This window comes from Xiphophorus hellerii, chromosome 19, assembly GCF_003331165.1.
Source record: "Xiphophorus hellerii strain 12219 chromosome 19, Xiphophorus_hellerii-4.1, whole genome shotgun sequence".
Classification (NCBI taxonomy): Eukaryota; Metazoa; Chordata; class Actinopteri; order Cyprinodontiformes; family Poeciliidae; genus Xiphophorus; species Xiphophorus hellerii.
Genome location: NC_045690.1, coordinates 14,366,207 through 14,393,079, shown reverse-complemented (window position 1 = coordinate 14,393,079; position 26,873 = coordinate 14,366,207). Strand labels below are relative to the sequence as shown.

General features: G+C 39.1%; 4 protein-coding genes across 5 annotated transcripts; all 4 read left to right on the top strand.

The window, feature by feature from the left end:
* The first annotated feature begins 504 nt into the window (after positions 1-504).
* Positions 505-4,461, top strand: LOC116709581 (GTPase IMAP family member 9-like). The gene is made up of 2 exons (XM_032548213.1): positions 505-860; positions 2,445-4,461. Exons 1-2 carry the CDS (start codon positions 839-841, stop codon positions 3,410-3,412), a joined length of 990 nt encoding a protein of 329 aa, XP_032404104.1. The 5' UTR covers positions 505-838; the 3' UTR covers positions 3,413-4,461.
* Positions 4,462-4,642: 181 nt separating this feature from the next.
* Positions 4,643-5,365, top strand: LOC116709234 (GTPase IMAP family member 4-like). The gene has a single exon (XM_032547652.1). The coding sequence runs from the start codon at positions 4,643-4,645 to the stop codon at positions 5,363-5,365; it is 723 nt and encodes a 240-aa protein (XP_032403543.1).
* A 1,485-nt stretch (positions 5,366-6,850) lies between these two features.
* galcb (galactosylceramidase b) lies at positions 6,851-17,566 on the top strand. 2 transcript variants are annotated; one of them, XM_032547878.1, is made up of 17 exons: positions 6,851-7,069; positions 7,165-7,233; positions 8,614-8,677; positions 8,783-8,896; positions 9,018-9,157; positions 9,971-10,009; positions 11,485-11,615; positions 11,842-11,997; positions 13,546-13,670; positions 14,090-14,217; positions 14,326-14,415; positions 14,504-14,593; positions 14,676-14,820; positions 16,075-16,255; positions 16,336-16,499; positions 16,592-16,668; positions 16,790-17,566. In XM_032547878.1, the coding sequence occupies exons 1-17, from the start codon at positions 6,920-6,922 to the stop codon at positions 16,931-16,933; spliced, it is 2,007 nt and encodes a 668-aa protein (XP_032403769.1). In that variant the 5' UTR covers positions 6,851-6,919; the 3' UTR covers positions 16,934-17,566. The 2 variants fall into 2 exon arrangements, with proteins under 2 accessions (XP_032403769.1, XP_032403770.1); XM_032547879.1 differs by lacking the exon at positions 11,485-11,615 and adding an exon at positions 10,142-10,269.
* A 941-nt stretch (positions 17,567-18,507) lies between these two features.
* ak7b (adenylate kinase 7b) lies at positions 18,508-26,264 on the top strand. Its single transcript, XM_032546440.1, has 18 exons — positions 18,508-18,588; positions 19,080-19,232; positions 19,324-19,432; positions 19,846-19,940; positions 20,054-20,164; positions 20,242-20,325; positions 20,534-20,622; positions 20,710-20,800; positions 20,875-20,952; positions 21,079-21,228; positions 21,314-21,442; positions 21,517-21,613; positions 22,214-22,336; positions 23,050-23,085; positions 23,164-23,361; positions 23,989-24,209; positions 24,424-24,582; positions 25,735-26,264. Exons 1-18 carry the CDS (start codon positions 18,508-18,510, stop codon positions 25,825-25,827), a joined length of 2,097 nt encoding a protein of 698 aa, XP_032402331.1. The 3' UTR covers positions 25,828-26,264.
* The last annotated feature ends 609 nt before the right edge of the window (positions 26,265-26,873 follow it).

Below are 26,873 nucleotides of genomic sequence, written 5' to 3'. Positions count from 1 at the left end.
TGTGTCAAACAATACATCACCATTTTTTTCGTTATTTGATGTGGCTTGACCAGAATTAAGGGAACAGTTGCAGGTGCTGCTTCAGAAAACAAGCTACATTTCTGTGTCCAACTTCTAAATATAGTGAGATTTACCTCAGAAAGAAGACAAGAGAAACAGGTTTCACTGCATGCTTTCTGCAGCTGGATGCTGCTGCACCAATCAGATTCATGAGACAAACCAACTACACAGTGGAAAAACCTGTCAGAGTATAAATTGACATGTGCAAACAAATGACTGAAGAAGCAAATAATCATTGTGTTGCAACTGTTCAGTCAAAGTCCAGGTGTCAACCTGATTGAGATGCTGGAGAGGATTCATCACAGAATGGATGCCTGCAAACATTACAGAACTGTATCCCTCAGCCTACCTTTGCCTGACTCCCTGTTCAGTTTTTGCAGAGCTGAAAGGTTCACAAACATCTGCTTCAACCTGATTTTCATGTTGTGCTAAGTTTGTAGAAAGGAATGTTTTCAGCTCATTCAGCTCTACAAACCAACAGATCCAGTTTTGGTTCAAGAGACGATCCTTCAGCCCAGTTTAGTCTGAGCTGACCTGAGGCAAACATAACCCACCAGGTTTTAGGCGTAAAATTGGAGCTTTAACTTTATCGAAGTCTGGTTACTCTTGGTTTTTTAAAATAGTTCTTTTTGTTTTTTCCTTTTGACTTCAACTTATTCGTGCATATTTTCAGCTAAAAAGGAACACCCACTTGGAGGTATAAGATAGCTCAGGTGTGAGGAAGACAGGCTCATTCAAAAAAAGACAAAGAACGATAGGAACAGCTGGGACTGTCAACATGTCCGGGACAAAATTTGCCGGTAAGAGGACTCTGAGGAATTTCATTTATTTGCCTTTGGTTTAGGGTCGGGCTGACATTCTTAACTCAGAATGTGTTTTCTGGTTTCTGTTCAAATGCATCCATCTCAGCAGTACTTTCAGCATGTCAGCTTGAAAAAAGTTGGGATTTTGATTGAAATTAATTGTGCTGGTTTAATGGTAATTCTAAAAATATATTAATTGTTCATGTTTTAACTTTTTACCAACATTATGCTCTGCAGACATACCTGAAGATCATGTGGTGAACTATTTCTTGACCCAAAAGAAATATTGCTGTCTGATTTATCTTTTGGAAGTTGATAAATTTAGCAGTTGTTTGAGATTTAAAGTTCATCTAAAAGAAATGGTTTGAATTGAAACTCCAAATAGTTTTTTTTGGTTTTTGCTAAAAGAGCATAACTCACTTTTTTAGAGAAATAAGTATGTTTTATCCAGACTATTGTTACTAATTGTTAAGCACAAGGAAAAAAAGGAAATTATTAATCCATCCATCCATCCATTTTCTGTTAACCCTTGTCCCTAATGGGGTCAGGAGGGTTGCTGGTGCCTATCTCCAGCTACGTTTCGGGCGAGAGGCGGGGTACACCCTGGATAGGTCGCCAGTCTGTCGCAGGGCAGAAATGATTAATTATTAAGCTAATTAAAAAGGACAAAAAACACACAAAAAACAGGAGTACACCTCAAAATTTTAGCAGAAAAACTGACAGGAAAGTGAAGCCTTTTTTTGTCAAATGTACAGATTTAGAGTCTATTTTTAGACATTCTTTCTGTTTAAAAACAACAAACAAAAAAAACATCACAAGCTAAGCATGACACAGCATTTTTGTGGCAGTGACTCAGAGATCTGAAAGTTGAAGATCCAGCTCATAGATAGAAAAACAAACAAGGTTTACTCAAAACAAAAAAGGTTGTTATAAAATTAGCTAAACTGAAGGAATAACGAGAAAAACAAACCTCATGAATCACATTTAAAATATACCTTATTTTAAATCCAGCCTTTAAAGACCCAGAATTATGATTCATTTTTGCTTTGATGCACCTAAGTTGTTACTAATCAACCTACCTGACAATATGAAAAAGGTTAGAAAACCTACAAAGAAAAACATAATACCTGGATATAAATAGGAATAATAGATAAAAAAAAAGGTAGTCACTGATAAAAAGTTAATTGTTTTAACCTGCAAAATAGTGTCTTCCCAAGAGAGAGCAGAAACTGAAAATTTCTTCAAGAGTCAATGGTAAACTGGCAAAAATGATCTTGTGGGCCGATGAGACAATAAACTTATTTTTTGCTATTGGCAGTACTTGAAGATGGTTACTGTCGTCAAGGCTGGCAAAACCATAAATTAGGTTTAGATTGCACATGGACCAGGTTGGTTTGGATACATTTTATCCACTTGATAAATGAATGTAGCATTTGTAACAGCATCTAAATAAAACATGTTACTTCTGGTGGTACACTGGCAGAGTATTATCACATTGGAGATCAGTTTTCTTCTGGTGTGTGCACAGTGCAGCCAACAGTGCAGCACTGTTATGATGAATGGTGTATTTCTATCCAACAGGGTTCACAAGCGGAATAGACCCAAGGGAGAGGAGAATTATTCTAGTCGGGAAGACTGGAGTTGGGAAGAGTGCCACAGGAAACACCATCCTTGGGAGGGAGGCTTTTGAGTCAGACCTGTCTCCATCTTCCCTGACGGCAGAATGCCACAAAGCCAGGGGGGTCGTTAATGGTTGCAATGTGGCCGTTATTGACACTCCAGGATTGTTTGACACAAACTTTACTCAAGAGGACGTGTTGAAGAAAATCAAGATGTGCATCTCTCTGTGCGCTCCGGGTCCTCACGCCTTCCTGGTGGTTCTTGAGTTGGGCAGGTTCACGCAGGAGGAGAAGGATACAGTCAAGATGATCCAGGACACCTTTGGAGAAGATGCTCAGAGGTACACAATGGTGCTGTTTACTCATGGAGACCAGCTGAAGAATCAGACCATTGAAAACTTTATTTCAGAGAGCTTAGACCTGCGAGCCCTGATTGACAAGTGCCAGAGCAGATACCACGTCTTCAACAACGAGATCAAAGATCCAAAGCAGACCTACTTGCTTTTAGACAAGATTGAAGAGATGGTTGCGGCCAATGGCGGAGGGTACTACACAAATGCAATGTTCGAAAAAGCAGAGGCCGCCATATTGAAGGAAAAGGAGCGAATACTGAAGGAAACAGAAGAACAGCAGAAGAGGGAGCTGGACCAGCTCAGAGCCAAATACAGTGAAACCGTTTACCGCAGAGAGGAGACCAAGGTGATCATGCACTACCACCAGGAGGCACGCAGACGAGCTGAGAAGTCAAACGAATTCCTCACCGCACCAACAATCGCTGTGGCCACGACCTGCGGTGCCGCCATTGGAGGTGTGCTGGGTGTGTGTGGCGGACCAATCGGAGTGGCAGTCGGGATCGCTGCTGGAGCTGCAGTCGGAGCTGCTGTTGGAGCTTTGACAATATCAGTTAGCAAAAACTGTCACATTCAATAACACAAGAGGGGCCAATTCAGCTCTCAGTCTGTCTCTGATTAATGTAGAAATACGTAGAGCTTTCAACAGCTTCTTTTCTGTCAACTTGATTTTGCATAGATTAAATCAGTAAACAAACATGCTTGATAGGATAAAAAATAGATTTGTCTAATTAAATGCTACCTTTCTGTTTATTCCTGAAAGGAAATGCTATACAGTATATGAGTATGAATCTTTTTTTAATTGTCTGGAAGACTGTTGAACTACAACCATGTACTGCAGCTGTGTGTAATCCTGTTCCATATATTGAGAATTCTCTAAATATTAAGGGATCCAAATCAGGGGATCTTGGGAAACTGTACATTGTCTCTGAAATCAAGTCACAAACATTAGTCCAGTGATGAATAGATTGGCGAGGGAGCACATCATTGTTTCATTGTGTACATCTATTTAATATGAAATGATTATGATTTTGTTTCCACTTTTCCCTTTGATTTTAAAAACTGTAACATTCTGACATTTTACAAATTAGAAATAAAGACAAAAATGACATGAAAATAAAAGTATTTCTATTTTAAATATAGCAAAACTGTATAGCTTTCGTATTGATTTATTTCACATTAACAATGTTTGATTCATGGTCTCAGCACACTAGCTTCTAAATTTGAGGTTTCATGGGTGGTATTGATTCTGATATACTGACTGCTGGTGACTTTTGCTTTTTTAGATCAGTTTGCCTTTCTTTTTTATTGTTTTACATAAATAAAGATCAATTTTTCACCATGATGATCCTGGTTTTCAGTTTCTTTTTAATAATATGTATGTATTGTAACCTATAGTCATAAAAGAAGTATTTCAAAGATTAGATCAGATGGTAAACTGATGTTTTTTTAATTATTTTTATGTAACCTAGAAATTATATGTTACTGACTTTCTGTGCTTCTACTGGGGTTTTATTTTAGCTTAAGTCCCCATGATATTTTCTCCTTGGTTTTCCACACTCGGATTGTTCTGACTGGTGTCTAGTCTTTGTCAAATCTGAGCCATGCTATTAAAAATGTTCCATATAATGTTAGTCTCATGCTGTTAAATTTGTTTAAGATTATAGTACAGTGATCAAACTGTTTCCTCAGACTTCAGACCCATACAGAATCATCAACAAAAGAAAAAAAGACACCAAAGTTGTTGCTGTGCTTTTCTGCAGGACCTAAGAAGAAGAAGAAGAGCAGCAAGGACACACTCCGGATTGTAATGCTGGGGAAAACCGGAGAAGGGAAGAGTGCCACAGGAAACACCATAATAGGAAGTGAAGTGTTCCAGTCGCTGGCGTGTCCATCTTCCTGGACACTCGATTGTAAGAAGGTTGATGGAGAGGTCTTAGGCCGAAGCGTTACAGTAGTTGACACGCCGGGACTGTTTGACACCAATTTCCAGGAGAAGAATGTTCTGAAGAAAATTGAAACATGCATCTCTTTGAGTGCTCCGGGTCCCCATGTCTTTCTGGTGGTCAAGAAGCTTGGAAGATTCACCAAGGAGGAGGAAGAAACCATGAAGATAATTCTGAAGATGTTTGGTTCTGAGGCTGCCAAATATTCATTGCTGTTGTTCACACATGGAGACAAACTGAAGAAACAAACTATTGAGCAGTTTATTTCAAAGAGTTCAGCCCTTGAAGAGTTTGCCATGGCTTTTTCCGGTAGATATCATGTCTTCAACAACGAAGTGGCAAGTGAGGAACAAGTCCGCGAGCTGCTGGAGAAAATTGATCAAATGATTCAGGAGAACCATGGCAAACACTACACCAAGTGGATGTTTAGGAGAGCAAAACAGGCCTCAAAGAGGAGCGAACGAAGAGCTTTGGAGATGCAGAAGAAAAATGAGATGGAGAGGAAGAACACGTTGAAGACAGAGGTGGATCAAGAGATGACGGCATTGGGTCGAACGAAGAAACAAAACAAGTGTCGTGTGCAGTGAGAAACTCGACTTGCTCTTTGGGAACAAAACAGCGTGTAGTTTACCTCTGTTTCTTCACTGAAGTTTTTGTCCTGAAATTGTGTTGTATTGTGTGACACATTCTCAATTTCATCAAGGTGTTTTCTATTTTTGGGGTGAGGGGTTGTTCAAAAATGAATTATTGTCAATTATTATTTCCTTTAACTTGTTATAAATGGTTGTGCAAGTCAATTTAACAGACTAAGATTGAAGTAAATGCAAACAGGACAGGATCATGCTATATTTTCAGCCCTCAATAATATAAAAGTTTAAGTAAATTCCTGTTTTAGAGAGTAAATTTAAGCCAACTTTACAAAATCATAATCACAGTACATCAGATATGTTTAGAAACCTAATCCAAAAACAGACTAACAGAACTTGGAACAATTTGAGACAAATTTGGTTAACATTATTTAAAACTTGGTCTGAGTATTAGTTCTAGATGTGAAAAAAAACAGCTGTGTTATCTGTTGATTATTGACCCCTACATATTGAAAGCAAAATTCGTTTTTTTGAAGGATGATATTCCTTCACAGAATCCTCCACATATACTATTATATCTTGCTAATGTACAATTTCATGTTCTCTGTTCTGTCGTTTATATTTTAGACTTTTTATTAATTTCAAAATGACTATTCTTTTGTTATGTATAGTGTTGGAATCTTGCTAATTTAAAATGTTCTTTCTCAGTTTTAGTCATCAATAAAGATCTCCTTGGAAATAAAAATAATCTTTTTTCTATATAAATTGCAAATAAATTATTTAAAAGCATGTGATGATGCTTAATAATGCTTAGTTTGATAAAAGCTGGAGAAATCTAAACATATGCTGCACATTACTCATGGAATATTTTACAGAATTAACTGTAATAAATTATTTGGTCTCCCAGAATACTGCTGAATGACTCCATACTAATTTGAATACAGACTTCAGTTGTTAAACCAGATTGAATATGGTGTAAACTCAGATTATGTAAGGTCATGTGATTTGTTATTGTAAGTGGTCCTTGTCAGTAAGAATATGCTATTAAATATATATTTCTTTCTGGTTTAAGTAATAAATAACTTTAAAAAGCATGAATTGCTGTGTCAGTGCAAGGTGGATTAAATGTGATCATTGACTGCTGGCCACATAGTACCATTTTATAGCACAATCTAGTAACTATATCACCTTCAGTTGTTATAAAAAAAAATGCTTATCAAACATGTCTTAAAAAACGTTTCGACTTTTCAAGCTCAAACATTTTCCTAGAAAACTTCCGAGTTTTTTTTGGGCGAAAATTTCCATCGTTTTTTCCTACATGCAATGGCCCTACCACGCCGTCATACTTTTTCTACATCCACGCGTTTGCATTATACATTTGTTTATTTTGGTCTTCATCACTTTTAGATAAAGAAGAAAAAAAAAAGAACAAACGTGCTCATCGTCACCTACTCTGTCACCACGTGATCGGCGGCAGTCATGTGACTCCTAGCACGCGGAAGCGCGCTTATCGGAGTGAGTCGGAGCGCGCAGGGTTTTGTCCAGACTGACGGCATGGATCAGCGGGTGTTCTGGGTGTTTGCCTCCGCAGTGTGCCTCCTCTCCCTCACCCTGCACTCTTCGTCCGGGCAGACCTACCCGCTGACTGATGAGGGGGGTCTGGGCAGAGTGTTTGACGGGATCGGAGGGTTGAGCGGTGGAGGGGTGAGTCCCGTCTTTATCTGCAGCTTCCTGATTCGTTTTATTCTCGACCAGTTCTGCTGTTTGAGGTTCTTAATTTAATTCATTATGTTTTTTAGGCCACATCCCGGTTACTTGTGAACTACGCTGAGCCGTACCGGAGCCAGATCCTGGACTACCTGTTTAAGGTGAGATTCAGAGGCCGAGCTGCAGGAATGATCAGCTGATTGGTCTACATAAACAAAGGGAAACAAAGTAATCGGATAAGTTTGTGTGCGGAGCAGAGTAACTTCTGCTACAACAGGCTGGCTGTTGGTCTTTTTGCTTTCAGTCAGGGTTTAGTTTTTAAAACAAAGTTCTGTCTGGCGAAATGTAGTTAAACAAACCTCGGAGTTTTTAAGGAAAATGTAGACCTTGTACAATTATGGCGGGTATAAATGTTAAACATAAAACTTAATCAAATCTTCAGGAAGATTTTGTTTACTGTAATCAGGTGATCATTTCCTGCTTCAAGTCCAGGTCGTTTATGTTAGACTTTACTGTAATAAATAGTGTGTTTGGAAACGTGTGACTGGAATACTATCCCATTTCCAATAAATCCTTTTTCAGAAGTAGTTTATGTTTTAATTTTTTAAGGCTTTGTGCTCATCTCTACCACGAGGGTCAACCAGTGTGGAAGGTGCCATACATGTATGTTTGATTTGACCAAACGTTTAAGTAATCGCCGATCACGATCATTCAGGATTTTTTTCCGACCACATTTCTTCCTGGAAGACGATGGTTCCCCACCATCCTTCCAGTTTTTAATGATGCGTTGGACAGTTCTTAACCCAATTCCAGTAGTTTCTGCAATCTCCTTAGATGTTTTCTCTGCTTGATGCATGCCAATGATTTGACCCTTCTTAAACAGACTAACGTCTTTTCCACGACCACAGGATGTGTCTTTTGCCATGGTTGTTTAACAAATGAGGAGTTACTCATTGCATCAACTTGTTGCCAGCTGAAAGATAATCGCCTATGCAGTACTTATCCAATAGGAGGCTTGTACCTATTTGCTTAGTTAAATCCAGGTGGCGACTTTTTTTTTGGCCAGGCAGTGTATATATATATATATTATTTCAATTCAGTCATGTATACATTCCAGTTCATCATTGTTATCAAACAGTGCAGTATGCTCAAATAGTTATTCATAATAGCTGAAAACGTGTCTGTCAAAGGAAGCCCAGTAGATTGCATCGAGTCGCTGATTTGCAACATTCTAGTCAGATTTGTTATTAAGAGTTGAAAGAAAATTTAGCTTTCATGGCGTTTTACAAACAAAATGGCATGCATGAACTGTTCCTGTTAAACCACTCTGGACAAAGTAAACATTGTTTACCTTTAATGTTTATAAGACACCTTTAATCCTCCACTTGTTTAGTTTCCTCATTCCTGAGAGGTTTTCACCTGAAAGTTCTTTGACAGTCAGCTCTTTGGAGGTAAAAACTCAAATTGTCTCCCTAATGAACTTTTTTTGAGTAAAATAGTCACTTTTCCATGTCATTATACTGTCTGTTTTGTTCCTGCAGCCAAACTTTGGAGCCTCTTTGCACATTCTGAAGGTGGAGATCGGAGGAGATGCTCAGACTACAGGTACCTTGTATAACGTTCACACATGTGTCACACAGTGCTTAATTTTTGCAGTTGGAGTGAAAGCATGCGATTTACGTTTTGTTTTTTCAATGGCGGCTTCATCAGATGGAACGGAGGCTTCACACATGCACTATGAGAACGACGAGAACTACTTCAGAGGCTACGAGTGGTGGCTGATGAAGGAGGCCAAGAAGAGGAACCCGAACATAACTCTAATAGGTGGGGAAGGGTTTCAGATGTACCAACCTGGGAGCTGAAATAGACAAATTTATGACCCAAAAGTGACTTCATGAAGTGTAAAATGGTGTGTTACACATGGATAAACTCTGTGTTGGTGCAGCGTTACCCTGGGCGTTCCCCGGCTGGGTCGGCCGTGGGAAGAACTGGCCTTATGACTTCCCAGATGTTACTGCAGCGTACGTTGTGAACTGGGTCATAGGAGCCAAGAAATACCACGACTTGGACATTCAGTATATTGGGGTGAGTATTACTTATTATTACAGCACTGGTAGATATCCAATCATGGCTGAAAATGTTCTGACTCAGGTTTAATCCATTTCTGTGTTGGACTGAAAAGCTTCTGAAAATGTTTGTATGAGCAAATCAATCAAGTTTCAACCAATTCTCAGAATATTTTTTTTTTTTCGGAAGATCAGTGTTTGTTGGGAGATTATCAAGATTTAGGTCTTAATTCTCAAGATAATACTGATCTATCAAGATAAAACTGATATTGATGTTGGAATGTTATTTGCTACACCTTTCTGCAAAGTGATAATGACTATTGCTGAGATGGAGAAACAATACCTTTAATCAAAACTGGCCCAAACCCTACTTTTTTATCTGTCCAAATGCCAATTAGGATTTCAGATGGATTTACACATAATGAAATAATGATTATTTCTTTTTGTCATGAATTACATTTTGAAACTAATAAAACTATTTCCATTGAATTAATCTGCATCTGAACAAAAATCTGAAAGCAATATGAACTGACAGCACAAAAACTAAAGTTACACAGTACATGATTCTGTCTAAACATTCACACATTCTTAAATCAAACTCAATCATTCTTACTATATTTTGCTTATAAATCTTTTGATGATTAAAATTATACAGTTGGATTATTATGTGAAATATGTTTAATTTAAAAACATATTCTTAGGATCTCAGGTGAAACTAGGTTTATTTGAAGGGAAAAAGGGAGGAAATTGACAGAAACTGAAACGTTTTGTTGAATTTTTGTTTAGAAAAGGGTCGTCTTGCCGTAAAATGTTTTCTTTTTTCCCCACTTAGATTTGGAATGAGCGGACGTTCGACTCAAAGTACATCAAGGTGAGCAGTACTTCATGCATGTGATAAATGTGCATGAGCTCAGTCCACAGTCACCCATATGGGAAGAACAGCCACTCACAATGAGCTGAGATCTTGGTGAAGTTCCTCTGAGAAAGTTTTCTTCTCGCCAAGGTTCTGCGGAACATGCTGGACAGAGTCGGTCTGACCGACGTCGGCATCATCGCAGCAGATGGAGACTGGAGCATCGCTAAATCTCTGATCGCTGACCCACACCTTAATGACTCAGTTCAGGTGATTGGGTAAGTAGCGCAGAACTCCTCCTGTAAACTCAACCGTTCGGAGTTCGTTCAGACTGATTGGCTAAATTATGACATTTGGAGGGGAAAGCTCAATTTCGTTTGGGAGGTTTATCTCTGAGATTCCACTTGCTCAGCTGACTGTCAGTGGCTGGTTTTCCGCTCGACTGTGTGAAACTAACAGACTGAACATCGTAACCCTTACAATCATATGAGCATATTTCTGCTCCTAAACTCCATTCTTTCTTTGCTGCCATCATGGAAAACTTTCAATACATACACCTATCTTCTGCTGTCACGTTTTGATAATAATCAGTAGTTTGCCTGGCTTTTCAACAAACAGACTGAAAAATACCAAGTTAAAATGGAACTCAAATTGGCAGCAGGAGTTTTGCAGAGTGATGATTTCAGCTTTAATGATAATCTGTACAAAGAAGTTCAAGATAATTGGTTTGAATCTGTAACATAAGAACTAAAAGCTTGATAAACCAAAAGAATTGGGTCATTTCAGAGTTTGGAAAGCCTCACCTAACAACTCTGCATACACAGAGAGGAGTGTATAGCTCTATTAGCAAAACACAAGTGTTACTTGTGTTACTAGAGTTACTGAATAGCTTCACCTTCATCTGATCAAGGCATGGCTTTCCAGTCAAAGTCTCTGTAGAGTTGATGAAACTCCATGCCTTTTGGTGGCATGTTGGTGACACCATGACACCATTATTATTTGCTCTTTGTGAGGCCTGGTTTTATTCAGCTCCTTGTCCAGCTTTGTTTGTCACAGATTCAGTTGTTTTAGAAATTTAGTCATTGCTTTGACTGTAGATGGCGGCAAGTTTAGGTCAGCAGCTGTTTTCTTGCTGCCATTTCCAGATTTGTCACTCAAGACAAATCTAAATTACTTCTACGTTGATGGAGGAAAGGAAATCATTGCTTACAGATAAAGTTCAGAGATGCTATGATCAACTCAGAAAGCCAACGTATATTTATTTTGTTGTGGTTGTAGGGGATTCATTAGATGTGGTGATGGTAATTTTTGTTAAAGCAAGTAATTCTTATCATGGTCTTTTTTCTCACAATAGATACATTTATTTTAGGGTTTTTAGCTTCAACTTTGTGTTTTTCCCATAAAGTAAGATGAGTTTTCCATGACGGCAGCAAATCTTTAAAACTGAGCGAGGTGTGAATGTCTTTCTGCTCTCCACCCTGTAACTCCACCAGCTGCTGCGGTACACTCTGGACAAGACTGGTTTGGAGTCGGTTCGGATCGTAGCCAGCGATAACCTGTGGGAGCCCATTACCGTGTCGCTGATGCTCGACCCAGAGCTCAGCAGCGCCGTAGATGTGATAGGGTAGGCCGTAGTCCGATTTGTTCCTGCTTTTCCGCTCCAGGGACTGTGCTAACAATAACCCCACTTCTGCGTGCCAACATGCATGACATCTCTGTGGAATGTCTCAAGGAAATTCTCATCATATTTCTTTAGTTTACTCGGCATGTTTAAGTTGGAAATCATCTTGACCTTTTTTTATTTACTTCATTCAATATTACTGTTAATAATCTTGTTTGTTCTGAATCAGGGCTCACTACCCAGGAACTACCACAGTGCCGCAGGCCTTGACCACAAAGAAAAAGCTGTGGTCATCGGAGGACTACAGCACCTTCAACAATGAGGTGGGAGGAGGCTGCTGGGCGCGGATCCTCAACCAGAACTACGTCAATGGACAAATGACTGCGTAAGGCACACAGAAAACCCCAGCAATGTTCCAGAGAAGTGAGAATTCATGTGACAAATTCCATCAAGTGACTCCATTGGCAGCTCCTGAGACATTGTAACACCTGCTGGTTGGTAGAAGTCAGCAGCGGTCTCAATCACACATTTCAATCTAAAGTTTGTATTAAATGAAAATGTTCCTCAGTTTATCCAGTAAAACCAGTCCCATTTCATGGTTTCAGTCAAAGGGGATGAAGTCAGGTTTCTATTGCAGCAACTCTGAACCTTGTCATTACTTTACCCTCCTACTGCTGTCAGGCACATTCTAATTGACTGTTCTCCAATTTTCACTTTATATTTTGCTGCTTGGAGCAAGCATAACACCTGTCATACTTCCGACGAAGTATGACACCTGTCATACTTAAAACACCTGTACAAAGTACAGGTGTTTTACATTGAATTGTAAAACACCTGTACAAAGTACAGGTGTTTTACAAAGTACAGGTGTTTTAAAACACCTGTACAAAGTACAGGTGTTGGAAGTACTTCATACAGATGATCTACTTGTATTTGAAGCCTGTTTGCAGTAATTTCCTCAATTCTCTACTGGATTGCATTACTGCTGCCAAGCAGTGCTTGGACCAGTATTGTTTGTTTTTTCCATCACAGAAGACTGAATGCTTTTTACTTAATGGCAACTTTGATGCAGATGTCATCGCTTTGACTTTTAACTTAAAGAACAGCGTTAGGAAATTTGCACTTAAAATTTGGCCCAGTCAATCCTAAATGTTCACACCTGTCTTCTGGAGCTCTGGCATCTCGTCCACAAAGCCTAAGATTAATTATGCCCCTAGCAAATTCAGGTTTCTAGTCATATCTTAATTTTACCAACATATGTCTTCCTGCTGGGATATTAATGTTTGGAATGACTTAACCAGATTCCAGACAAAGATCGGGGTGATGGCCAGGAAGGCTTCCAACCGCAAAGACTTGGAGCTAGTCACCAGAGATAAAGTGCAAAAATAAAATGGAAATAAAAAGTGTTTTTCGAAATATATTTCCCTTTTACATTGTTTTACTTTTTGTGAAACATCAATCTCTTTTCATTTTAGGAACTAACTTCTTGGTAGAATGATTGGAAATAATTTAACATCCAAGTTTTCCAGGAGGCAAACTGTATCAGATATTGTATAACTGTATCAGATATTATATAACTGTATCAGATACAGGCAAACTGTACAATAAATACTTGATTTATTGTACAGCTCTAGCAGTAAGTTAAATGAAATAATGAGCACTTTTAAAATAGTTAATGTTTTAAAAGTGCTCAAACTGAACTGTTGTCCTTTTTTTGAAGGAGTTTTTCTCTCTTTGTCATCTTGATGGTATTTTGAATGTGGTGCGTTGTGTCTGCTCATGTTATCTGTTCAGGGATTGATTGCACTGACTCAGAGTTTTGCATCAGAATAGTTTGAGGTTCTTGCTGTGCCGCTCCTCCCTTCCTGCTTGCTGTCTGAACAACTGAAAGGGTTTAACAGATGAGAATAAAAGTATACTCTGTGTCCTGCAGAACCATCTCCTGGAACCTGGTGGCCAGTTATTACGAGGAGCTGCCGTTCGGCAGAGACGGGCTGATGACAGCTCAGGAACCTTGGAGTGGAAACTACGTGGTGGAGTCTCCGATCTGGATCACAGGTGTGTCACGATTGGATTATGGTCTAGTGACCCATATGAGGAGTTTGGGTTTTTTCACTCCTAAAAGACGAGCTCCCTAACCTTCAATTTTATAAATTATTTCCAATGTATTCCCACTAATCTCAGCCCTGTTCTCATGGAAATGTTCTTGACCTTGCTATAAAATCCATCCAACTTTCTTAGCATCTGGACCTAAAGGAGCTTGCATGTTTTGTAAAATCATATCTTATTCTTCCTTCAGTTTCTGTCCTAAAGTTCTCAGATCTGGCCTAGTACTGAATCTAACATTATGCTGCGGTTCGATTGCTTTTTCCTAACTTCCAGCATTTGTTTCCTGAAGATGTTCAGTTTTATGTGTTCCAGCATTTGTAATGAGATTCCAGAAATCATTCCAACTTTTCAGTGCCGGTTCCTTACAGCCCACAGCACACAGTTCACTCAGCCTGGATGGACATACCTGCAGACTGTTGGACACTTTGCTCAGGGAGGAAGTTATGTGGCCCTGACAGACGGGTATGGAAACCTGACTGTTGTCATAGAAACCATGGTGAGTTAGTTCTTGGCCTTTACAGTGATCAGCACCTACACAATGAACGTGTAATCTTCTGGATGAAAAGTAAAGTCAGATAAAATGAATCGTGTTTTTCTTCCTCAGACTCATGATCACTCCATCTGCATTAGACCTCCTCTCCCTCCCTTCAATGTCACGTCCCAGAATGCAACATTTCAGCTGAAAGGGTCCTTTGTAAGTCCTAATGAGCTCCTTCTATGTCTGATGAAACTCACTGAGAGATACTGGTGCCTTTACTCTCTGCTGCCTTTCTTTCTCCAAGGCCTCCATCAAAGAGCTGCAGGTGTGGAGGTCGCACTTTGACTTCAAGGCGAAGAAGCACTCGCTGTTCGAGAAGCTGCCTCCTGTGAAGGTTAACAAACACAAGCTTTTAATGCTGTGAAGAAATAGATGTTGGGGCCAGTCTGTATCCTGAAATGTTTCTGCCCCTGCAGCTTGTAGATGGATCATTTACTCTGAATCTGGCTGAAGATGAAGTTTATACTCTGACCACCATCCGGACCGGACAGAAAGGGAGCTTCCCTGAGCCGCCACCTTCAGCCCGCTTCCCTAAAGCCTACAAGGACAACTTTGATATTCGTAAGTTCAGAATCACTCGTAAACAAAGTTAGTTATTCTTTCCCCAGATATTAGAGTTACATGTCAGAATTTAGTAAGTTGAAATAGAAGCAAGAGAATACATATACAGTATATTATATTGCTAAACCATATTTATATATACAGTACAGACCAAAAGTTTGGACACACCTTTTAATTCAATGAGTTTCCTTTATTTTCATGACTATTGACATTGTAGATTCACACTGAAGGCATCAAAACTATGAATAACACATGTGGAAATATGCACTAAACAAAAAAGTGTAAAACAACTGAAAATACCCCTTATATTCTAGTTTCTTCAAAGTAGCAACCTTTTGCTGTGATTACTGCTTTGCACACACTCTGCATTTTCTTGATGAGCTTCAAGAGGTAGTCACCTGAAATGGTTTTCACTTCATAGCTGTGCCCTGTCAGGTTAATAAGTGGGATTTCTTGCCTTATAAATAGTCATGAAAATAAAGAAAACCCATTGAATTAGAAAGGTGTGTCCAAACTTTTGGTCTGTACTGTATATATTTTGATTTACTCCTCTTTAATGTTTTACATGTTTGTCCTATTCAGTTAATTTTTGCATTTTTATTTTTATCCATGAAACTGCAACTGAACCATTAGATTTTTTTTTTAATGAATTTTTGTTTCATACAAAGAAAGCTGTGTGTTTCTTTGTTTTTTGGGGGGTGTTATTAAATCGCTTACATTGTTTTTTTTTTAGTTTAGCCAAGTCATTAAAATGTATCCTTCAAAAACTTGCACAGTTTATTTCCTTGTTTTTACTAAGGAAAGAGTATTTTTAAAATGGTTTATGTCTTCAATATTTTTAGAAGGTTTATAAGTATTTCAAATAGAAGTAGCTTTTTAATTAAAAATGAACGATTTCCACTCTTTTCCAACGTTTTTAAAAATAAAATTTTATTTACATCGTGCCAATTCACAACAAATGTTGTCTCGAGGTATTTTGCATTGAAATGATTTTTTTTGTAATGATAAATGCATTCCAATTGGTACTAGTTACCAAATAGTACAGTAAGCTCAGTTTTCAAAGTAAAAAAAAATATTTTAGACCTGCAAAAATCAGAAAAAAGTATTACTTGAAGTGTAAGTTTAAAAGCTTACACTGAGACGAAAGAAGTAAGCTGAAAGTATATTATCATTATACTTTAAAATTATTTTTTTACTATTAGTATTTAAGAGATTTAAATCTCAAAGTATAGTTGTTACTTTGCGTCCATGCAGGAAACCCTCCGTTTTCTGAGGCCCCTAACTTCGCCGACCAAACCGGTGTGTTTGAGTACTACATTAACCTGACTGACCCCGGACCACATGCCTTCACGCTACGGCAGGTGGTGATGGAAAGACCGATCACCTGGGCAACGGACGCCGATCAAACCGTCACTGTCATCGGAGACTATCAGTGGTAAGACAGCGCTGTGATCGCCACTGCTCTTCTCAGAGACCTGCATCTGGAAATTGAATCCACTAATGTTTGTGTGACAGGCAGGACATGATGGTTACCTGCGATGTATTTATGGAGAACCTAAAAAGCGGCGGTGTGTTCGTGGCAGCCCGGGTGGATAAAGGGGGCCAGTCGGTACGCAGCGCTATGGGAGTCTTCTTCTGGGTGTTTGCCGATGGATCGTACAAGGTTACCAATGATCTGGGTCAGTTTTCTCCTTCTTCAGTGCAGAACAGAGTCCAAAACACAGGCTGTGATTTTAATGTGCTTTTTTTTTATTCTATCTTTGATTAACAGCTGGACAGTCGGTGCTGGCAGAGGGACTGTCAGGAACAAGACCTTTTGATTGGCACAACTTGTCCCTTTCTGTAAAGGTGAGAAAATAATTTAACTTCTGATGAGATCTTTATGTAACAGCTTTTTTTTTTAGGAGGGAAAGATATGCCAGATGGTTGAATGTCTGTCTTATTTTATTTGACTTTTTCCATGCTGCAGGGTCAGAGCGCCTCCGGAATGGTGGACGGGCGGCAGCTGTGGAAAGTCACTGGAGTTTCTTCACCGAAGAACGGCTGGGCAGCAATCGGAACGCACTCGTTTGAACTGGCTCAGTTTGATAACTTTAATGTGTTGGCAGAGTAAAGATGGAGTAGGGAAATTATTCTTTCTTGATTTAAAGAAAACTTTGGAAACTTGATTGATTTTTGCACAAATGGAGAGCACAGGAGGTATGTAATGATGGAAAGTACACTGGAGCTCTGAGCTCTACTGCTTAATTAATTTTGCACTGCTTTTGTTTTTGATTTTTATGTTTTTTCACGTTCAAGGGAACACAAAGACTACACTATGAGCTTTTTAAAGGACCTTTTATCTGAACTGCCATGAATTATGATTCAAAATGAATGTGATGAATCCATTTCATTCTGGAGGATTACCTCATTAAATGTCACTGTTGGTGTTTAGAAGACTTTTGCCTGAATTTGTTTATTAAATATTTTTACCTGTAATGTTGTGATTAGACAATTAAAAATAATCTGTATTTCTAACATTTTATTTGACTTTTATTTCCATTTAGGCTATACAACTTAAGTTACAACATGTTCTTTCCTCTTCAGCTTCATTTTATCTATTAAAATCCATCCAGTTCTGCTTGGACACCCCTGGGAAAGATGTTATTCAAGGCAGTTGTTTTTGCTATATATTTCTGCTAATAATGATGTACTGTAAAAAAAATTTAAATGTATTGTTGCCCAATAAAGTCTAATCTGGCATTTATTGGTGTACAGAGGATGTGGAAAATGTAGACATTCTTGATACAATTGTATTATATATATATATATATATATATATATATATATATATATATATATATATATATATATATATAAAAATCACAAATAGATTTTCCATCACACTTAACTTGTGGGGCCCCGAAATATAATTTTATTGAACTCATTGTTTTGAAGAGACGATTGATTCTTGTTTTATAACAAATTGAGGAAGTTTAACTTTGGCTTAGGTGGTAGTAGTACTTATTTCAAGTTTGAGAGCCACTGTTCTAAGGGTACAACTAGCCAAGTCAAATTGTAGCGATATGACTTGTTTTTCGTGATGTGACATGTACGAACGATCCAAATCTTTTGAACGGCTCTTCAACATGAACGATAAGACTCGTGTCTGACACTGCAGTAACTATTATTATTCTATTAGTCAAACTAATAGAATAATAAGTTCTATTTTTCTATTAGAATAATAGAATACGTTCAAAAAGGGGCTGAACGTATGAGCACAGAGCACATTATGATGCTTCTACAGTTTTCGTCACGTCGTGGCAGCACGGTTACCTGGCTGCTACACTGATGCAGGTTTCATGTAGCATACAACACTTGTAAAAGAGAAAAAAAGGGTATTTTATGATTTTCATTTTCTAAAATTATATGCAGTTTTTTTTTCTTTTTTTTTTTTACCTTAAACTTTTTTTTCTGAACTTTACCCGCAACAATAATTAACATGCAACCAGCATGAAATGTTCTGTCCTCCTTAGAAAGATGTACATTTCAAAAATGGATCATTTGAACGTCTTTTAACGTAAACGGATCCATGAGCTTCGGTTCCTTTCAAAGAGTCCTAAGTCCCAAACGTACGCTAGTTAGCGTGTTCACTAGCGTACGTTTCGTCGCCATGGTAATAGTCAAACTTCGACTTTAGAAAGTAACATGCCGCATAAGCACAGAGCGACTTCTAAACGGGTCTTTATCAACAACATCGACTCGTATTCCTCCAGGAACATCGCCAAGGTATTGAAACACTGACAGATTTTGTCTGCTTCTCTTTATTTTATGTTCACGGAAGATTAAACGCCGCTTGCCTTTGTTTTAGCAGAAGTCATACGTGAGCTTGTCCGCCATATTGTGAGTGTCGACGGCGCCTTGGAAACCTGTTTTTTCTCCGAATAAGGCACTAAAGTTTACGTTCTGCCAATTTTGACAAATTGGCTTTATATGTAATAGATAATTTTAGATCTGGTCTGGAGATAATTTAAAATCTGCAAAACAGAAATACGGGTCAGGGAAGTGTTTCTAAAATAAAAATAGCCCTTGTTTAAAATAATGTTACTCAAGTATAACAAAGTGACTCAAGAGCAAAAAAAAAGTATTTGGTGAAAAGAAGACCGTTTGACTTGAATGTCTTAATTATCTTTTTGTATTCAGGAGGATTAAAGCGTATTTTAAAATAGTTCAAAAATAGTGAGGATCTGTTCTTCTGTCTATGATTGCCTGTTGTATAGTTCCTAAGTAAGGCCGTTCTAAAAGTCATGGATGAAGAGGAGGAACAGGAGGAGGAAGGGGAGGAGGTCCACCACAATCTCGCCTTTCAGATGGTTGGAACTGTCTCTAATCTGTCTGATGAGCCCCCGCCATACATCTTGGAGGAATACTGTGTAAGTGATCTGATCCAAAACTGTCCCGTCAGATGGTTTCATGAGGTAGAACCTCACTGACTGATTCTGATTATATTGGGTCTTTCTATAGCATCCTGGAAAGGAAGAACTGCTGTCAAATCTGATGGAGTGTCAAGTTATCATCTACAATATTAGTCAGGATGCCGATCAGGTGGAGGAAGCTTTCTGGGCTGTTAAAGGTAACCTTTCATTTACAGTGATGCTGTGTCATAAATGTAATTTTAACACAGTAATTATTGCAACATTTTGATGATAAAGGGTAAATATCAGAGTTCTTGCTGTGGGACAGAGCAACTTCTTCCAATAATTTAATTGCAATGTAAAATTTTTCCTTTCTGTGACCACGTTACTGTTTTCCCAACATTTCTTATAAGCACAACTGTCTCTAAATTGAAATTTTTTTTCTTCTTCCTTTCTCTCTATTTCCCATCTCTCCAGCACACTTGATGTCCAACATCTCCAGCATCCATTCAAGTTTAAATCTAAAAAAATAAAATAAAATAAAGATTCTTCTTCTACGAAGTTTAATATACGATAACTGATGCAATAATCAATAAATCCAGCAGGAGTCATTCTTGTGTTTCATTCACAGCCCTCCATGATCATAGAGAGCATTTTACCAGTCTGAAGATCTTTATCCTCATCTCCACTGTGATGACGTGGGCCGCCAGCATACCATTGGATCCAGTCAGTCACTTTTAATTATGCTCTACCTCTATTCCTGCTTAAATATTTAATCTAATCTGGATGTAATTATCCTGCAGAATCTTGTCTCTGTTTGTTTTTTTTTTCCATCCCAGGAAGACCCAGAGCTTCCCTTCACTGATGAGATTTTCTACTGCAGAAGAGCTCATCCTAGCTTCAAAAAGCACATTGACCTGGAGAAAAAAGTGGTGAAAGCCGGCAAATCTGTGAGTTCCCATTTCATCTGTAAGGTTTTGGTTCTCTTTCCAGAAGATGAGTGAGACTGATGGTGTTCTGTTTACAGAACAGAGAGATCTTCTCCACCTATGTGGTGGCATCCGGCCTGCAGTACGGAATGGGGGAAGGGATCTTTCACTTCTTCTTCAAGGTCCCATCACAAAGGAAAACACAACTCTGCACTGTTTTAACTCAGACATACTTTCAGTCTACTGAGTGAACAATGCCCCCTCCTGGTTACTGTTAAAAACTTCTCAGCTGGAATTTAAACACAATCCAGATAAATTAAATTAAGACAAAACCAGAGTTGCAAATGTTGATTTATTTGACTTAATCTGTGAAATTCTGTATGCTTTTAGGAATCGTGGCTGGGAGAGGCATCTGAAATATCCATATATGGAGATGGAAAGAACATCATTCCCACCATCCACGTCACCGATCTGGCCAGGTAATTCTTCTAAACGGATGTGGACAGACAGGCAGGTCTCCTGATAGCTGTCATTTTGATGACTCGTGAGTTTCCTTTGTGTTGCAGCGTGGTCCAGAATGTAATCGAATGTCAGCCCAGACCCTACTACCTGCTAGCTGTGGACTTGTCAAACAACACCATGGAGCAGTTGGTGAAGGTGAGAAACAATCCAGAACTGATCCAAGTGAACAGCTTAAGAAACCAACTTGTGTTTGCTGATGATCTGTGAAGGTTATTGCCACTGTATTGGGACCTGCTAAAACAGTGAACAGGCCTTTTGAGGACATCTACCTCAACCAAGAGTTAACTGTAAGTTATTTTAACATCAGAAAAAGAAGCTTGGATTAAACGTAGACACAGAGCCCCTCCCAGGAGGAGTTCTGCTCCTCTCTGGATGTTAGAAATCATTCCTGACGGCTCTTTTCTACCTGACAGGTGATGGAGATCGATTCCCTCCAAGTCAACCTTCGGATGGAAGCAGTAAATGTTGAAAACCTGCTCTCCGTCTACTGGCATTGTGAGGGTGGTCTGGTGGAAAATGTGGACCTGGTGGTGGAGGAGTATCGACTGTCTCGAGGGCTTCTGGTGGGCTTGATGTGCAGATTCAACCTCACATAGTGTTTCTGTGGTGGAGCTGTGCTTGAGCGACTTCGTTGTGTGTTTTTCGCAGCCTCTCCGGGTGTGCCTCCTGGGTCCTCCCGCAGTGGGGAAGACTACCTTGTCTTTACAGATCTGTAAGCACTACAAACTCCATCACATTACTGTGAGGGATACCATCTATAAGGCCATGGCCGAACTGGTGAGCCGCCATACCTCACCGTTATTTTCAATTAAAGCTGATCATGTTTGAACTATGTTTGTATTCTTGATCAGGAAGTCATTGTGAAGAACCCAGATCCGGATGCTGAGGAAGTCGCAGCAGAGGCTCAAGAGCTGCTCAACAGCCTGAATGAGTCCATAGATAGTGAAGGTTTGAGCTTTCTGCTTAATGATCTCATTTGCTTTTTTTATTCAAGTGTGGTAAAACTGATTTATGGCTCATCTGTGTTCCAAAAAGCCATGTTTATAAAGTGCTTATTTTCTGATTTAAATGTGAGATTAGTGCTGGGAAATAATGAATTGTTTAGATGTTTTTTTCCAGAACTGGAATAATTTGAGGTGCTTTAATCCAGCACTAAGATTTTTCCTGACTTTTTTTTTTTTACTGTATATTACGGGCAATTGAACGCACCTAAATATAAGTTGCACCCAAGAACTTTGAAGAGAGAAAAACCAAGTCGTAGGCCACACTTGCTGCAGGTTTCCACATTATAACATGAGATAATAACACATAAAGATTTTCTAACTTAAAAAAATGCGTATCTGTGACATACACAAATACAATCCTTATATGGTTTTTCCAAACAGTACATGTAACACAACAGCTGAAAAAAGTAAAATACAAAACCTACCAAGAAAAATCATTTCTTAGCAGAGATCTTATTCCTTTTTACACAAATCTGAGGACAGTAATATTTTGCACAATAAGAAACAAGAGACGGTGTGCCGTACCTCTCCTTTTATCTCCCAGATGTTTCAGAGGAGCAGCTCAAGATGTTGAGGGACAAAATGACGTCCAACCAATGCAAAAACCAGGGTTATGTCCTTGATGCTTTTCCCAGCACGTATAAGCAAGCCGAGGACCTGTTTGAAGGTAAGACGGACGTGCTACCTCCACATGCATCTTTACAGCGCCTTGCAAAGTATTCATATCCCTTGAACTTTTTCACATTTGGTCTTATTTAGAAAACTCAGATTTAATTTGAATTTTATGATGGGTAAAGAAGTGCATCATTTTCCGTTCTGTTTAGGAAGCAATAAATGCAATAATTTCATGTTTTGCAGAAGCTACAAATGAAAACTTGTAAGGTGGTATTTGTCTCTACCAGTTTTGTACATCTCCTGGTTGAGATTTTCACTCATTTTGCATGCGACCCATGTACAGAGGCCTCAGTCCAGCTGGCACGGGTTTGAGTCTCGGCTCGTTGTTCTTTGCTGCATGTCTTCCCCCTCACTCGCAACCCTCTTTCCTGTCAGTCTACTGTGAAATAAAGTCCAAAAAAAATCCTTGAGGGTAAAAAAAAAAAAAACACTGATATTTTTTTCTCTGGGGATAGGGCACCAAAACTGGCTCCAGCTCAGAGGCTCTTATTCTTCTAAATACGGCCCTGGTCTTGATGTTGCTATTTGTTCTCTAACAAACTTCTGAGGCCCTCACAAAGGAGTTATATTTATAAGACAGAATCCCACTCAAATTGACTCCATTTACTAATTAGACAATGTGGTTGCACTCAGTGGATATGAATACTTGGTCAAGGCCCTGCACATGTACAACAAATAAAGAATAAAGAATTTCTTCATCTTCAGACGAGCAGGAGGATTTCTCCGACAAGTTCACACCAGGTACATTTGCTCCATCATCATTGGTTTATTTTGTCAGATGACCCTGGATTAACATGGAGCTCCTTGTTTTGGCTGCAGAGTTTGTGTTGGTCCTGGACGCCACCGACTCCTTCCTGACAGACCGAGTGATCAACCTCCCCGAGGAAACGGTACAAGACCTCGGCTACGAGCCGGAGAAGTTCCTAAGCCGGCTGGCCATCTACAGAGATAACACCCAGGAGGAAAAATCGGTTCTCAACTATTTTGAGGAGCTGGATGTCAGCCCTGTGCTCTTGGGTAATGTGATGGAGGACAACTTTCTGTGTAGAGACGTACGATCCTATATTTATATTTGTATCGGTTCCGATACTGAACAAAATTCTTGATCGGGTATTGGTGACAATGAGCCCCATTCATAAGGTCAGATCTATTCAGTCTAATTCCACACTTTGTGCTCTGAGTGATGTCATGCTTTATTTAATGTACAATTTGCCCCTTTTGAACCATTAGAAAAAAAAGTTTGTTGCAGTTTATCTTTACATGTTTGACTAACATAGTCAACCTATTGTTTTTGTCAGTTTATTTATTTCACATTGGCTGTTATACTCCTAATTGCACCAACTGAACAAATTAAAGTTGTTTTTACATGTTTTACCAAGCTTATGAAGCTACTGGTGTATTTAAATATGCTGTACTGGTGCACAGTTATACAATAAATGTGTAATTTAGTACATTTATGTCAGTTTTAAAAGAAACATCTTCAGTCAATCCTGCACTGTTTTTCTGTATCGGATTGCTATCAGACGGTACTAAACTTCAGATATCGGTATTGGGTGTGAAACAAAGTGGATCGGTGCATCCTTAATCTTGTGTGGGTGACTAAAGGAAGGATTATGTTGTTCAGTTCATTTCCTTGTGTTTCAGAGGCCACCAATGGCGAAGAACCCGCCACCTCGCTCCTGATGCATAAGATCTTCACCACATTGGGCCCCCCTAGAACGTACAGTCCCAGCCCTCAGGAAGTTGAGGAGGAGGAAAGGAGGATAGCAGAAGAGAGGATGAAGAAAGAGGCAGAGGAGAGGGCTGTGGAGGAGCGAAAAGAGGAGGAAGAGGCCAGGAGTAGGGGTGCACGCTGGAAGGAGTGGGTAGGTGGACATGATTCATCAAGAAGAAATCAAACTGCTTCCTGCCTGATGGTCTATGCACATGAGAAGCATCAGATGTAAATGTCAGACAGTTGTAATGTGAACAACTTAACACCTCCACATTACTTAGAAACGTCCTGATTGTCACCCTACGTCTGCCGACTGCCAACCTTCAGAGCCCTTAAACACCTCCAGTCTGATGTTTGTGTTTCAGACTCAGAGTTCAGAGGAGGCAAGGATGCTGGAGGAGCTGCACATGAACAACCTGACTGAGCATATGAGAAGCTATCTGATGAAGAACGTCATGCCAACGCTGGGAAAGGGTCTGATCGAGTGCTGCAGAACTCAGCCGGCTGAGCCCCTGGACTTCCTGGTACTGCTCGGCTTCAAGTCAGTCACTTTTCTGAACGTCTGCTGCTATAAGGGAATCAACACGGAAAATGAGCATGGGCAAGATTGTAGGGAAAAAATTAAATCTAATGGGAGATATTTTCCCCCATTAGATTTCAATTTCCAACTGGTAAGAAAAAAGAATGAAGATACAGTATATTCGTCTACAGTATGTACAATTCTTCTTCTCAGCTGCACATTATCTTTGAGGTTGAGTCAGTCTAAAAGACAAAAGCTCCTTTCTGTAAGTAAGCTGGTTGAAAGCTTCAGAGTTGTTCATCTGACTCTCAGATGCCAAGAGGAATCTTATTCTAATGTTCTAACTGAGACTTATATTTTTATAATCTAAGAGTGGAGAATTGGAAGAGAAATTATATTTTCAAAGATTATGAAACACAAGAGAAACTATCAGCGTTTTCCTAAATACTCTCAGGTTAAGTAAAACGACCTATTTGGGTGCAATATCTGCTGTCGTTGTTTTCATGAGTCATAAAACCTGCTTACCTAGTACTCATGTCTTTGGCTTAGAGACACATCTGGAATCAGAGGAAGGCACTGATTATGCCACCACTAAGGACACTTTAAAATAAAAGTGTTTTCTTATGGGTTTTGGACGTCTGGTCCTTCTTTACTTCTGATTTAGGACCAGGTGAAACTCTTAGGAGAGTTACTGAGGACATAAATGCACATCTGGGTGATGAAAAACAAAATGAGTGTTACAGAGCTTCACTCAGTAACAGAAAACTCAGAATCTTGTTTATATCAAGCTCTACACTAACACTTCCACAGTTCATACATGTTGATCAAACGGGGTTCATCTTCTTTCAAACCTTTTCTGCAGTGTCTGTCTCAGGATCACTTTTCCTGTGTTACTTGCACTTGATTAGGAAGAAAAATAATACATGGTACGGCATCAGGGAAATTAAACTTCTACAGTTGCAGAGTGTCAGTGGCTGTTTTCATAAGCAAAATGATACAAAAAAACCTGGAAAGTCAGAAAACATTAATTATTTGAGGAATCTGACAGGGTAGCTGAAGTGAAAAAGAGAGCAAATAATCTTTGTAATTGAAAGGTGAAAAAGCAAAACGAGGTTTATTTCTGCTCCATGATGCATTTTGGTGTGTCTCGTTCCAGGCGGAGTTCCTGTTCCGGAACAACCCGCATGACCACCCCCCGTGTAGTGAGGACTCATCTGAGAACTGTGATTTTCCTGCGCCGTTTGATTAAACTGAACATTTATTTGTTGAGGGAAACCTGGTTGAGTCGCGGCGTTTTTCTTTCATCGGATGTGAGCAGTGTTTGGACTCCTGAGTACTGGCCGTGACTACAAAACAACCATTTCAACGTGTGCATGAATCCAGAAGCTCATTAGAAAGTTAATTTGTTTAATGAACTCAGGAGCAACAACGCTCCAGTCATAGCTGCTCGGATTTGGCTGTAGATATCTGGGACGGAGAAACGGTACAAAAGGCAGCTAATTTGCAGGTCTCTGGAGTTCCCACTCACAGCTCCAAAGTAGTCATAATTAGCCGTATCAGAAGCCCAAATAATTTCATTGAACATAATCGCTACGCAGGGAAATTAGAGAGAAACACTGTGACAAATAACACAACATGAAGAGAAAAGAGCAATTCACTTTCTGTAATAAATATGTTGGCACAATGTTTGAACAGCTTCATGAGTCTCTGTCATCAACTTGTTCCTATAAAATAAGTGTTTGTTGTAAGCAACACACCATACATTACCTTTACTGAGGTAATGTATGGTCATTACAGCCAGTGAGCCAATTCAGCACCTTTAAAATGTTTGGCGTGTCACAGCAAACACCTGATACCAACTGCCAAACTGCCAAGCACTGTGGTGGAGACGTGGTGATAAGGGCTTGTTCTGTTGCCACAGAACCTGTGTGAATAGAATAGAATATACTTTATTGATCCCAAGGGGAAATTGCTTAATATTATCTTCTATTATCTTGATAAAAAAAAAAGGACATCCCTGAAAAAGATATGGTCTGAAAGGTTTCTCTCATCTTCCTCCTGCCAATATCTATACAGTGTAATGGATGTTTTAGATGTGTCCCTTCTTCAGACGTAACTGATGAAACGAATTTAATGTTTGAATTGACCAGATTTATTCTGTGTGTCCACTAGGGGAAGCCACTTGATTTTAATATTCTTCTTGAGCTCCTTGTAATGCTAATATAAACATTTAGTCCAAGCTTGAACCATCTAAATAAGTAAAAATCTCAAAACACGTTTAAGCATTAAACTTTT

Bases quoted from the DNA above. Each gene is read 5' to 3' on its own strand.
- LOC116709234 (XM_032547652.1), top strand. From the start codon at position 4,643: ATGCTGGGGAAAACCGGAGAAGGGAAGAGTGCCACAGGAAACACCATA.
- galcb (XM_032547878.1), top strand. From the start codon at position 6,920: ATGGATCAGCGGGTGTTCTGGGTGTTTGCCTCCGCAGTGTGCCTCCTC. The intron at 7,070-7,164 runs GTGAGTCCCGTC...TATGTTTTTTAG, and splicing joins GAGGGTTGAGCGGTGGAGGG to GCCACATCCCGGTTACTTGT. The intron at 14,416-14,503 runs GTAAGTCCTAAT...TCTTTCTCCAAG, and splicing joins TTCAGCTGAAAGGGTCCTTT to GCCTCCATCAAAGAGCTGCA.
- LOC116709581 (XM_032548213.1), top strand. From the start codon at position 839: ATGTCCGGGACAAAATTTGCCG. The intron at 861-2,444 runs GTAAGAGGACTC...TCTATCCAACAG, and splicing joins GTCCGGGACAAAATTTGCCG to GGTTCACAAGCGGAATAGAC.
- ak7b (XM_032546440.1), top strand. From the start codon at position 18,508: ATGCCGCATAAGCACAGAGCGACTTCTAAACGGGTCTTTATCAACAAC. The intron at 20,953-21,078 runs GTAAGTTATTTT...TCTACCTGACAG, and splicing joins ACCTCAACCAAGAGTTAACT to GTGATGGAGATCGATTCCCT. The intron at 21,229-21,313 runs GTGGGCTTGATG...TGTTTTTCGCAG, and splicing joins GACTGTCTCGAGGGCTTCTG to CCTCTCCGGGTGTGCCTCCT.